The 14,015-nt window shown below is 46.2% G+C and overlaps 1 protein-coding gene across 1 annotated transcript in view; it reads left to right on the top strand.

Annotated features, from left to right (window-relative positions):
* The window catches only part of Pik3ap1 (phosphoinositide-3-kinase adaptor protein 1), a 121,188-nt gene that overhangs the window by 45,997 nt on the left and 61,176 nt on the right, over nucleotides 1-14,015 (top strand). Inside the window, exon 3 of the mRNA XM_021152078.3 lies at nucleotides 12,897-13,033. Within this exon, the coding sequence (XP_021007737.1) occupies nucleotides 12,897-13,033 (137 nt within the window). The remainder of the gene's footprint in view (nucleotides 1-12,896; nucleotides 13,034-14,015) is intronic.

Consider the following 14,015-nt stretch of genomic DNA (forward strand, 5'->3'; position numbering starts at 1 on the left):
CACTACACTTCGCCTCACTGTGATCATGCTGAGAAGCCAAGACAGCATTTCTCACAAGGAGGGAAGGACAGAAAGGCCCTCCTTAGAAACGGAAAGTGAAACCGGCCAACCAGTTCTCTGGCTTCAGCTGCCTGGAGGCTGGGAGTCAGGTTAGGGGGTCAGCGGAATGGAAAAGAAAAAGCCTTCCTGTGCCTTTCCGGAAGTTTCTCCACTGGGCTGTGGAGGCGCAAAAGGAACAGAATTTTAATCTCGAGTTTCTAAGTTTGGTTTTACTCTCAAGGCCTGCCTTCGGCCTTCACTTGGCTGAGTAAAAATAAGCCACACACACAGCCTGCCCCAAACAAAGCCCATTTGTCTGCCCTTATACCAGTAAATCCAGACATCACCGTTTGTCTAGATTAGAATTGATTCTTGAATCAGGAAGCCGAGAAGAGGCTGTTAAAAGACCAGTTATTAATGGCCTCATTACAAGACTTCGCTGTGCCATTTAAACCAAATTTACATAGAGAGAGGAAGCACATTTATAAGTGTCGGAAACAGATGAAGAAAGAGGAAGCCTCTAGGCTGGGGGCTGGGGGGGCCCCGTGGTGCCTCTTGCTTTGTTAGCAACACTGGAATTTCCTGAGCAATGAAGCAGGGGCCCTAAGCCCCCCTCCCCTCCCCAGCCCTTATCTCTTTGGTGGGGCTTCATCCCAAGACCTTGGCAAGGACCTTAAGAGCAGGGGAGTTTTCCAGGGCCCTTTTGAGTTGTCTGTGGCTGACGAAGGCAACCCGAGAGATGCCAAGTCTGGGACAGAAACGGGCATTTATGAACCTGTTTAGAAAGGGGAAGGAGATTTCCCCTTCTTGCTACCCAGGCTTACACCAGGACTCGTCTGACTGCGGCTCAGCGTCAGTCCCCTCCACCTGTTGGGGTTCTGTTTTCTGAACAGCACTGCCTCTTGCTCTTCTGTTAACCGGACCTGAGGTCCTGACTTCCCAGGGGGGTCCTACTTTTCCACCAACAGCTCGGGACCAGCTTGAGCCCACAAGCCCCTGCCTCCCTTGGTTCATCAGCTAAGTAAAAACAAGCAAAAAACCAAAAAACCAGAAACGGTCACCTCTGTCGCAGGTGCCTGAGAACACTGAAAAGAACACACAAAAGTTCAGAGGCACCACTGGGTAGGTAGAGAACTCTGGATAACCCTGAGCTCTCTGATGAGGAGGGAGTAACTCCACCCTACAACTCTGGAATGCTTCCCGAGGGCTGGGTTTGGGAGGTTGGAGGACCCAGGCCCCAACTCCAATGGGCAAAGGGCCCGGAGAGCCATAAGCATATCTATCCTCAGTGGACAGGGCCAGCACACGCTCTGGTTGTCATGGCAGCCTGGTGCTATTTTTATTCAAGCTGAAGAGCAGGTAGGGCCAGGTGGAGCAGAGAAGAGCTGTCATACTTCGCTTGCAAAAGCAAACCAAAAACCATCCAAACCGAACACTTTGAACAGTTTCTGTAGAGTGACGATGTGTAAAGGCCATAGAGCCCTGAGGTCCCATCTCCTCTTGGGTGACCCCTTGATTTTGTACCTTACGTACCTTGAAGAGAACCAAATGGATTACTTGGCAAGAGTAGCAAAAATATGTAATCGCCTCTGTGCGCTGGAAAAGACCTGGGTCAGCTGTGCAGAGGATTACGGTTTGCCCAGTACTGCAAATACAGATGTGCTGTGTCCAGTACTGCAAATACAGATGTGCTGTGAAGCCAGACAGTCTCAGGATTCTGCAGCTGGAGCAGAACACCCAGATGGTGACACAGGGTAGAATGGCAGGCGAGTCAACCAGATTCCAAGAGCCAGGAACACTGTCAACCTGAAGACTGGAGAAAGAATGGATTCCTTCTTTCCTTCCTCTCTCCCTCCCTCCCCCTTTCTTCCTCTCCTCTTATTCTTCATCCTTTCTCCTTTTCTTCCTCCTCCTCTTCTTCCTCTTCTTTCTCCTTGTCTCTATCCAGGAAGGTACATCGGCTACCCTGACTATATTTAAAGCTGTAGTTGAGTCCCTAGGGTTCTACTCAGTAGTTTGACATCATGGGTATGAGAGGGTCGTGATGAAGATGAAGAATAGAATGATAGGTATCAACATAGTTAACTTACTCTCATACCAATACATGATCCTCACCTCCTTCCTTCCCCGACTTTAATCCCACATGGAGCCTGGCAGGCACCAGCCCCTTCCACCAAGTGTGAAAGTTTCTGACAACTGGAATTAGCTGCTCACTTAGCCAGCTGTGCGCATGGTTACTCTTTTGGGGGAGTACTGTAAGTGAAAGGGGTTGGTAGAATGGGAAATTGAATACCCATTAACCAAGGTGGGTGAGCGGGCTAAGAAAGTCCTGTGGGTGACAATGAAAATGGCAAGGTATCTCAGTGCTTGCCAGGAAGCTGCAGGGGAGAGACTGAAACTCTGTATTTGTAGAGTGTCACTGATGCCAGCCACTCTCTTCCTGCCTCAGCTAAGGTGAACAATTTCACTTGAGTCTATACATTTAGGCATTGGGGTCTGAGCCAGGCTTGAGGGCTTTTGTGCTCTCCAAGGACACAACGGCCAGGATGCCACATTTCTAAGCTACCAGCAAATAACAATGAGGTGAAGGTAGTGTGAACTGGAGGACTGTTTATAGCCCTACTAAGAATCATTTTTCTAAGCAAGCTCAGACCGTGCTTGTGGGGTAGTTTCTCAGACATTGGTTAATTATAGCATCTTATTTGTTCCTGAAGCAGATCAGGCAGGATGTTGGCTTGGTAACACCGTTGGCCACCAGTTTGTGCTGTTGCATGCATTTGAAGGTAAAGTTTGCAGGAGTGTGATGGGGTGGTCAGCCACTCCCCTTCTCAGTTCTGACCAGACTGCAAGCGTGCTGACACGTTCTCGTTACGCATCAGTGATGACAGCACTCAGGAGGCAAAGGCAAGAGGATTCATTGCTTTGGCCAGCCAAAGCTACAGAGGGAGACCCTATTTTAGAAAACCAAACCAAACCAACAAAACAAAATAAACAAATAAGAAAAACAAACCATGTAAACAAAATAAAGCCTTTAACTTTTTTTTAAAGCCACATAACATTGTATTTTGGATCTCGTTTGATGTTCAATATGGTGTCTTCAATATGGAGGCCAGAGCCTTGTACATCGTTTTCTGGGAACTCAGGCTTTCCTTTCCTCACAGCCTCCTGTGTGGAAGGCGCCCCAAACTGCTTCCTGCAGCAGCTGCTCAGCACCTGCCCGCTACACCTTTGTGCCTCCAGTCACATCTCACGTCGGCACACAGTCCTTCCTGCCTTCAGATATGTAGGCCTGTCACTAGCAAGGACACACATTTTCTTACCCGTCCATGTCTTGGTGGCCCCTGCATAGGCTTTGAGTGACGATTGGTAGCAGTGAGTGTTCACTGGGGAAATGAAAGGAGTTATGATGTCATTAACATCACTGAAAAATGCTGCTCCTTCTCTTGGAAGGTTGAGCTCGCTCTCCCAAAACTCTGTGACTTACACTAACCAAGCACACCTCTCTGTTCACTAATGCCCCTTTCATTTTATTTAAGCTTCTTTAAACTTTGGTCCCATTTGTAGTGTGTCCACACAGCTCATAGCAGTTAGGGACATTAAACTCACCTCATTTAGCTCTATTTGCAGTCTTGCTGTGCAAAATGTCTCACCGTGTTTCAAACAGAGCCATATCTTCCTACTCAGCTAAGCTCCCTTAGGCCAAGACAATGGAAGCCTCACCCTTGGTATTCTCCCATGGGACCCAGGTCAGTGCCAGAACATGCCGGTTCAGTGGACACCTGGTATGGCCTTAGAAAATGGGGTAGCAAGTCAGATTGTGGAACGCTGTGGAACTGCCCCACCCCCACCCCCTTCCAGTGCACAGACAGGGGCACATGTTCAGCTTGGCCCCAACCCCTTTCTGCTTTGTTCTTGTTTTGACTAGGTCGACAGAAAGCTCTAGTTCTGCTGAAGGTCATCATTTTAGCTTCCTTCTCTGGTAACTTTCTTTTTCCTCATCATCCAAAACTTAGAATAATTTAATAAGCTCTAGCTTCCTCAACCACAGAGCCATCTCTCCAGCTCTGAGCCTTCTTCCTTAACCACCAAGCCATCTCTCCAGCTCTGAGCCTTCTTCCTTAACCACCAAGCCATCTCTCCAGCTCTGAGCCTTCTTCCTTAACCACCAAGCCATCTCTCCAGCTCTGAGCCTTCTTCCTTAACCACCGAGCCATCTCTCCAGCTCTGAGCCTTCTTCCTTAACCACCGAGCCATCTCTCCAGCTCTGAGCCTTCTTCCTTAACCACCGAGCCATCTCTCCAGCTCTGAGCCTTCTTCCTTAACCACCAAGCCATCTCTCCAGCTCTGAGCCTTCTTCCTTAACCACCGAGCCATCTCTCCAGCTCTGAGCCTTCTTCCTTAACCACCGAGCCATCTCTCCAGCTCTGAGCCTTCTTCCTTAACCACCGAGCCATCTCTCCAGCTCTGAGCCTTCTTCCTTAACCACCGAGCCATCTCTCCAGCTCTGAGCCTTCTTTCTGCCTTCACATCTTGACTTTATCTTATTTCACCTTTTCACAAATAGCCAGGCACAGTGCTGCATGTTATCCTAGTGCTTGGGAGGCTGGAGCAGGAAGGATTTGAACTTGAACCCAGCCTGGCTCCCAGGGCAGAGCAAAACTCCAAGTAATAAATGTTAGCAAATGGGGGAAATATAGCATAATACAGCTTCCCTTGACCATTCAGTAATCTGTGACTCAATGATGGGATTTTTGCCTTATTTTCATGTCATAGTCCTAATGTTTTCAAAAACCAATTTTATTGAGATTTAATAAACAGAGCATCCAGTGAACCCTTTAAAATCTGCAATTCAGTGGTCTTGGGTGTATTATTCTGGCAAGACATACGTATCATAGTTCTTGTCATTTAAATCAATTTTGAGCATAAAAATCAAGGACATTGATTATATCCACAAGGTCATGTGAACCCTCCCAACTATTCTTGCCCTGAACGTGTTTATTGTGCTTAATGATTTCTTACGACAATTCATATTTATAATCCAAGTAGGCTTCTTTTAAAGTAAACCTTGCTACTGTAAATGAAAGAAAAACTAGTGTTTTGATGTAGAGAGGTGCATAAAATAATAAGATAATAAAACCAAACATCCATACTAAACTCTTCATCTGGATGCCTAGGGAAGGCTGTGAGCTTATGGACTGGCCCCCTCATGGTGCAGAGGGAGCTAAGCGTGTCAGAGGAGTCCAGGACAAAGAAGTGGCTTCCCCCTTTGCTCTTCTTTAGCTTTTATTTATTTATATTATTTTAATTTTGCCTGAATATGTGTCTGTGCATCATGTGCATGCAGTACCTTAAGAAGCCGGAATAAGGCATTGAGCCCCTCCACCCCCCCTGAACTGAAGTCACAACAATTGTGAGCTGTCATGTGGGTGCTGGGAAGTGACTCGGGTCCTTTGGAAGATCAACCAGTGCCTTGCCTGATGACCCATTGCTCCAGCCCCAAGGCTGCTTTCTTCTTCTTCTAAGATTTATTTATTTATTTATTTATTTATTTATTTAATGTTTATGAGTACACTGTAGCTGTCTTCAGACACACCAGAAGAGGGTATCAGACCACGTTACAGATGGTTGTGAGCCACCACGTGGTTGCCGGGAATTGAACTCAGGACCTTTGGAAGAGCAGTCAGTGCTCTTAACCACTGAGCCATCTCTCCAGCCCCCCTAAGGCTTTCTTCTTGACATAGGAGAATTGAAAGATGTGAAACTGAATATTTTTTTGCAATTCTCTATTACATTAATAATTTGCGTGTGTCTGTGTGTGTGTGAATGCACATATGGGTGCAGGGGGCAGAGATAACTTGTGGGACTCAGTTCTTTTCTTTCATCACATGGGTCCCGGGGATCGAACTCGGGTCATCAATGTGTAAGTCAGTGTCTAAAGTGTGGAGTTGAGGTTATATTTCCATATAGCATTCACTGTGTGACTTGCATAACTTACTTAGTTATATTTGTGAAATGGGCAGGATCACACCCGCCTCCCAGCTGTGATAAAACAGATTATATTTTGTGTGGTCCTGGCCATATCGTAAATGTACAACAGTGGCATTTGTAGTTGGTTTTGAGAGCGATATTTGTTTATACTTCCCCAAGGGGTAGCATCCCATCATATTAGAATGCAGCTTAAGTAGTCTGAGAGAGGCCCTCCCAGATCAGTAGGTACCATTCTTTGACCTGTGCTCTGGTGTACAGACTGAGAGACGCCAGGGGTTCATGAAAGAGGCCATCCGTGCTGTGTGGGAAAGCTTAACCAGAAAGAGAGAGTACAGCTGTGGCCAGAGGCCACGTGCACACGAAGGACAGTGATTGGTCCAGCTGGTATACACTGCCTCTTGACTTAACCCCTGCCTGTGGAATGTGCCCTTGGCCCTGGCAGGAGGTCACAGAATTGCAAACAGCAGTGCCCACAACACCACAGCACCACCAGGCCTCTGAGACAGTGGAGGTGCAAGTCATGTCTCATGAGCTGCACAGTCACAGCCCAGCTGAGGAAGACACGTGACGCTGACTTCTACTGCCCACAGGGAAGGAAGCACAGAGCCGCTGGGCCCTGCTCAATGCTCCACCTTAGCCCTGCTATTTCCTCCCTTCCAGGCACGGAATGCTTATCTTTAAAACGAAAAGAGGGTGCTGGTTCCCATCTCACAGGATGGTGGGGAGGGTGACCAATGAGTAGTCACCTTGCCACTCACTGAAAGGTAGTGAATGTGTCCACAGCCTTCTTGCCTAGGGGAAGCTACTCAGTGTGGTTCAGTCATGGGTCTGACTACCCATGCTGACTATGTCGGAAAAAACTCATAGTCCTCCCTGAAGTCAGTAAGAAGTAGGCTCCCATTTAAAGGAAGGAAAGAAGTACTGTGAATTTTGCGTGTGGAAGGACTGTCTAAACCTGTGTAGACATACGGTTCTTCTCATTCTGTCTCAATTCTAAAAGCAAAAAAAACCCAAAAAAACAAAAAAACAAACAAACAAAAAAACCCATAAACGTTCCATAGATTAGATTCACTTAGTCAAAGTCGGTGTGGTTTGTTGAGAAGGGAGGGTCCTTGTGAGTGTGGCACAGAGGCTGTTTTGCAGAGACTGTTGGGGGATTTGTGGCATCGAAGGACCTGGATCTCCCGTCTGATTTCTCTACTGCACGCAATATGCACAGAACCCTTATGTCTGCCTTAACACAGAGCATGGCAGTATCTAGCCACAGAGCAGTTGCATACCCAGACAGTACCAACATCCTGTGGCCGGACCCAGTTACAGCCTGGTGAGCATGCTCCCCAGTGTGCTGCAGTCCTGCTTTAAAGGCGTTTTCATCTGAATGAACAGTTTAAACACAAAGTCACAGAAGGGAGGTAGGTGAGGGCTACAGTGATTCCCACACACAGAGGATTTAAAATAGCCTCTGAAATTCAACATAACATGGAAAGGAGAAAAAGCTGAGCTCAGGGACCTGGACAGGAAGGTAAAAGAGGTTAAGACACACGCTGCACACCTGTAATCCTGTCACTCAGGAGGCTGAGGTACAAGGGTTGGTTGGGGCTTTGGAGCCATTTTGGACTACAGTCAGACACATCCAGCTAATAAAGCAAAACAAAACAACAAAAACACCCAGAACTCCCCAATAAAGACTGTGGAAGTGCTTAAGAAACAAGTCAGTTTTGCCGTGAGCGACCTGGCAGTAAGTAAGGCAAAGGGTGAATCGTGTTGTTCGGTTGTTCTTGTTGAATACGAGAATTTGGGCCAATTGTTTCCTGCAGACAAGGTTTGGGGAAACTGGCTGTACAGCGTATATAGTTTCCCACTTCCCAATGTGCTATAGACTTCCTGAAAGCCTAGTGATTCTGCTACATTTTAAACAGCGGAGAGTCTCCTGGTGTCTTAATACTGCTCTAGGCTGGTCGTGGATGCTGGGTTTCTGGTGCTTTCACCAGGACCTTTGACGCTGATTCAGGCAGCAGCAACAGCAGCATCTTCCGGTAGGGATGGAAGAGGGACCACCTCGATCAGGCAGGGACGCTTGGGGTCATTGCCCTGGATGGGGTCGTTTCAGGTGGTGACAGTGCCGAGTTGGCTTTTTGGCTTTGAATCTTCTGAAGTGACCCCACTGAGACATAGCTTCTCTGTCTGTAGTGTCCCGAGATACAGAGATCTCTATGGCTTGTTAGTCTCCAGCAGCAGTAGCCTGATAGAGTAAATGACTTCCTGTCTGACTTGCCGAACCACACTGCTGGTGGCTGTAGCTCCCTAAAGCATCATCACTGAGGGGCCTGTTGGAGGGCTGGCCTTAGGGGTCAGTTTCATTAGGTCCCGCTGGCCTCGTGGCAGGATAATGAGTCAGGAGATTCATCACCCGATTCCAGAATCAAAGCAGGGCTTTCTCACAATGGAAAATGTAAAACTACAAGCAGGGATGGATGCATGGATGGAAGGAAGGAAGAAAGGAAGGAAGGAAGGAAGGAAGGAAGGAAGGAAGGAAGGAAGGAAGGAAGGAAGGAAGGAAAATGTCATATAGGTTTTCTTCTGACTTCCAAAGATGAATTTAGTAAAATGGAAAACCTGTAGTATGAAACACAAAATTTTATATTCTTTCTTAATGTGTCTCTCGAAAATATTCGAACATAATGTGGGTCTTTTTGTTTGCTTGTTTTTGTTTTTAAGGACAGGTCTCACTCTATAGCCCTGGCTGGCCCCAAACTCATATAGATACTCTAGTCTCTGCCTCCCTGAGTTATGGGATTAAGGGTGTACACCACCATACCCAGCCAAAAGGGAATGCTTTTAATATTCTCTCAGACTGTTTTCTGTTGTTTTTTTCCTGATACAAAGACTGGAGGTGAAATGACACGATTCCAAATACTTATGTCCAGGACAGACAAACCTATAAAGGGAGAAGAAAGCGGGTTAGTTCTTGCTTCATCCTAAAGAGTCTGGGATGACTGCAGAGAAATAACTGAAGGGTATAGAATTTCTTTCCAGGGTGACGAAAATCTTAAGAATTTATTGAGACAATCACACAGATCGTTGAATGTACCAAAGACCGTTGAATGTACCAAAGACCGTTGAAACTCTTTAAACAGGGGCTCATATGACATGTGAAGTGTGTGTGTGTGTGTGTGTGTGTGTGTGTGTGTGTGTGTGTGTGTGTGTTCTTTTCTCTTCTGTTAGCTCTGGGCCTGCCACTGACTGAGGGACCTGTCACACATGAAGTCATTTAGTTTGGGAAAGTGAAATAGCAGCAAAGGTTTTTCTCTTGCATTTCCTGATGGTTTGTCAGAGTGAGTGACATTATGTTTTGTTTTTTTTTTTTTTTAAGTGGGGAAGTGGCTTGTATTTCTACCGTGTCATTTACTGAGCGTGGGACATTTTAAAAGAGATTTCTTCATCCTCTCCATATAGGCACTCAGCCTCATGATCAGCCTCATTACGAGTACTTTGAAAATTTAAACAGTTCGTGATTTCCCATTGGGTTTTTGGATAACAGTGTTATGAGAAATAATTCACATGCCGTATTATCCCATTTAAAGAGTTCAGTTCATAGGTCTTTGGTACATTCAATGATCTGTGTGATTATCTCAATAAGTTCTTAAGATTTTCATCATTTCGTTCTTGCAGTCATCCCAAACTCTTCAGGATGAAGCAAGAACTAACCTGCTTTCTTCTACCTTCATAGGTTTGTCCATTCTGGACATAGGGGTTTGGGATCCTGTGATGTGTGGCCTTTTCTGTCTGACTTCTTTCACTTAACACGGTGTCTTCAAGATGTATCCCTGGCATGAGCTGAATGCACGCCTCACTCCTTCTCATCACTGCATAATTCCATCTCGTGGATATACTCCATTTTATTGTTTTCCTTCCCATCTCCTTTTGTTTGTTTATTAAAATGTCAGATTCAATTCTTAAATCTTTTCCCTAGTCAATGGTAATCCATCCATCCATATTTTCATCTTTTAATTTTTAAATTTCACTTTATTTTGCATTTGCATGTAGTACATCTTAATTTCACCTTGGAGTTTTGTGAATTAGGAAGTTTCATAGTGGGCTGGCGAGATGGCCCAGTGGGTAAGAGCACTGACTGCTCTTCCAAAGGTCCTGAGTTCAAATCCCCGCAACCACATGGTGACTCACAACCACCCGTAATGAGATCTGATGCCCTCTTCTGGTGCGTCTGAAGACAGCTATAGTGTACTTATTTATAATAATAAATAAATCTTTGGGCCAGAGTGAGCAGGGACTGAGAGAGTGGAGCCGACCGGAGCGAGCAGAGGTCCTAAATTCAATTCCCAACAACCAGATAAAGGCTCACAACTATCTGTACAGCTACAGTGTACACACATACATTAAATAAATAAATAAATAAATAAATAAATAAATAAATAAATAAATCTATCTTTTAAAAAAGGAAGCTTCATAGTAGCCCATTGTTTTGGCAGGACTACCTCGTGAGTCATCTTTTTACCAGTCATTTCCTTTATTTTGTGGTGATTTACAATTTTTGGCTATTTTAATTTTTAAAACACTATTTTAAGAGCAGCTCTAGGTTGCCAACACCAATTAAGTGGCAAGTACAACAGTTTCCTATACCTCTGGCCCGGTACACATCCAGCCTCTGACACTATCAACACCCAGCACCACAGCGGGTCCTGGGTTACAACAGCTGAGCCTGCACAGAAACCCATCAATGTCATGTATGCCACAGCGTGCTCTCTCTTGGTGTTCTCTAGGCTGTGGACTTGGGCAAATGTATGATAGCATATATTCGCCTTATAGCATCATGCAAAATACATCTACTGCCCTGACAAACAAATCTGTACAGCTCGACTGTTTATCCCTCCCTCCTAGTACCAGGTATTTCCCCCAATAGTTTTGCCCTTTTCAGAGTGGCGTGTCTGTGGAACGACACACTCTATGCCTTCTTTCACTCAGCAACCTCCCTTACTTACTGTTACCGAAATAAACACCACGACCAAAGCAACCTGGAGAGGAAGACTTTATTTTAGCTTGCAGTTCATCACAGTTCATCATGAAGAAGCAGAAACCTGGAGGCGAACAGTGAAGAAGGATAAGAAACCCAAGCTCACCAGCGTTCTCTCCGTGGCTTGCTCAGTTTGCTTTTCTACACCTCCTGGGACCATGTTGCCCTGGGGTGGCCCCACCCACAGTGGGTTGGACCTTCCCACATCAATTCATGAATCAAGAAAATGCCCCCACAAGCATGCCTACGAGCCCATTTGGTGGAGGCAGTTTCTCAATTGAGATTTCCTCTCCCTAGATGTGCCTAGCTGGTGTCCAGTGGACAAAAACTGACCCCTTTTGTTTCTCCCATGAGCTCAGTGCTGTCTACTGCTGCGTTCCATGATCGCTTGCTTATGCTGCCACTTGTCAATCCGTTCAGCTGCTAGAGGATGTCTGCTGCTTTCGACTATTGGCAGCTATGGAGAAAGCTGCTGTAAACATCTGTGCGCAGGTTCTTCTGTGTACCTACATTTTCAACAGCTTTGGGAAAACACCAAACGAGTATGGTTGTAGGATTGAGTGGTAAAGTGTATTTGATCTTGTAAGACATTGCCAAAGCGCCTTCCAAAGGGGCTCTTCTGTGTTCCATTTCTAGCAAAGGGTGCCTGGTGTTGTATGTCCTTGAAGACATTTGGTGTCATCTCTGTTCTGGATCTTGACTATTCTAATAGCTGTGCCGTGGTATACCTTGTTGCTTTGATTAGCATTTTTTTTTCTGATAGCATAGGTGTGGATCTTTTCATGTGTGGATTTGTCATCTGTATATACATGATCTTGGGCCTCACTTCACCAGGAGGCCTGTTGATCAGTCGATGCTTATTAAGAGCCCTGCTGGAGAGATCTTACAGGTTCTCACCGTGGTCTCACCATCTTTGACACCCTCTTCATCTTCATCTTCACACCCCTGCCTGCCTGCTCAGAGCCTGGGTCTTAAGTTTCATTTCTGGTGCTGTGATTAAACACCCAGACCGAAAGCAGATTAGAGAAGAAGAGATTATCTGGCTTACGATTTCTAGTTGCCATCACTGAAGGGGAAGCCAAGGTAGGAGCTCAAGTGGTCTGACACATTGCATAGCATTGCAGCCACAGTCAAGAGCAGAGAGAAACCTGGACTCAGCCTTCCTGCCTCCTCTCCTCTGGCTTTCTCCTCTTCTGCAAAAATCAGGACTCTCTGCTTAGGAGATGGTGCCGACACAGTGGGCTGGATCTTCCTACATCAATTAGAAATCAAGACAGCCACTGTCAGATCTGTCCATAGACCAATCTGATCTGGATAATTCCAGTCAAAGCTAACTTCTCAGGTGCTTCTATGGAGTGGCAAGTTGGCAGTTAAAGACTCATCCCTGTCTCCGTCCTGGCTTTTCTAGCTCATGTGTGGCCATGGTACTAACCTGGAACCCAGGGGTTCTGACCTTAGGCATGTTGTAAGTGATTGCTTCTTACTGCTGCTGGCAGAGAAACATTGGGTAGATGTGACCCTAGTTCCTGTGGCTGTCTGCAGAGTTTCTTACTCTGATCCCTTCCCGACTCCATTTTTTTTCTTGCCACCCTTCAGTGAGGTGAAGTTTCCAGAAACCCCACAACATTGCTTTTTTTCTGTCACTCAATGGCCTGCAAAGTGGTTGGCTTTTTCCCCCTATTGGGTCCTCTTTTGTGACTTTAGCGATTCGGTGCCTTCAGCTTGCATCTGTGTAGTCGCTTCCTGCACGGTGACGTGTGGGGCTTTGGGGAGGTGAAGCATGTCTACTAGTTCTTCTTTTTTCTGCTCTTATTCAGTCATCTCCTGTGTCCCATAGATTCTGGCTGTGACTCAGTAACCGACACGGAGCCTGAGGACGAGAGAGAGCTTCCTTTCTCAAAGCAGACAAACCTGCCTCCGGAGATATCGCCTGGGAACCTGATGGTGGTACAGCCGGACCGCATTCGCTGTGGGGTAGGCATCCTGGGGACCTGGTACATCTCCATCAGGGCATCGACTTTCCTAGTAGATGCCTTTGTTTCAGTAAAGGGTGCAAGGGCATCAGGATACATCTTATTAGAACCACCACCTTCCCTCGGGACTCCCATCACCTCGGACACGAGTAGCTCCTTTAAGTCAGAGAATCGAACCTGGAAGTGTATGTGTCACTCTGTTTCATGAGTATGTAACATAGGGCAGACAGAATACCAGCAGGCCACAGAGTTAGAGAGAGATCTTCCAGCTGGCCTAGCCTGGGAAGGAGAAGGTGACACATTGTGGGAGCCTGCTTCTTCATTTACTGGTCACCACCCTGGCCTCAGGGAGGGCGTTAAGGTTTGATAGAGGAAACTTGCTGGCCAATATTGCTTGCTGAAAGATTGCCTAAATACCCAAGCCATGTGTGGCTAGCATTTTATGGTTGTCATATAGTCGGTCACAAGGGAGCTGTTGTGTGAGACTTCAGGATAGTCATCTTACCGTAATATTTCACAGTCCTTCCTTCTCTGATTTAAAACGGGAGGCATTTTGGATAGGTTAGAGCACCAGAATGCTTTCTCCATGGATATAAGCCCTTTGCTAAGCTTGCCACTGTGACTTCCCGGAACCTCAGGGCATGAGAACATTGGAAATGAGAAGTGGGAGTGGGAGATTCTGACTTTCTCCTTTGCAGTTGAGACCACAAGATGCTGGGCACAGGCTCCCAGCATAGGAGTTGTCGGTTGTATTTCAGGTTGCATTCGACTCTTAGACATGATTGATCTGGACTTCAGAGTGATTTTAAAATTAGGCATAAAAGTTGGTGTTTCTAAAGAGAAAAGAAGTTGGTGTTTCTTGGTGTCTCGTGAGTCAGAATCTGCGATATTAGGCTCAGGCTTTCTGGTTTTGTGTTTGTTTTCCCATGGGACATGCCTGCTGTAGCCTGGTCCCCACCATTCTCTGATCTTCAGTTTTTATT

Source organism: Mus caroli, unplaced genomic scaffold, assembly GCF_978045245.1.
Source record: "Mus caroli unplaced genomic scaffold, Mus_caroli_1 scaffold_20, whole genome shotgun sequence".
NCBI lineage: Eukaryota > Metazoa > Chordata > Mammalia > Rodentia > Muridae > Mus > Mus caroli.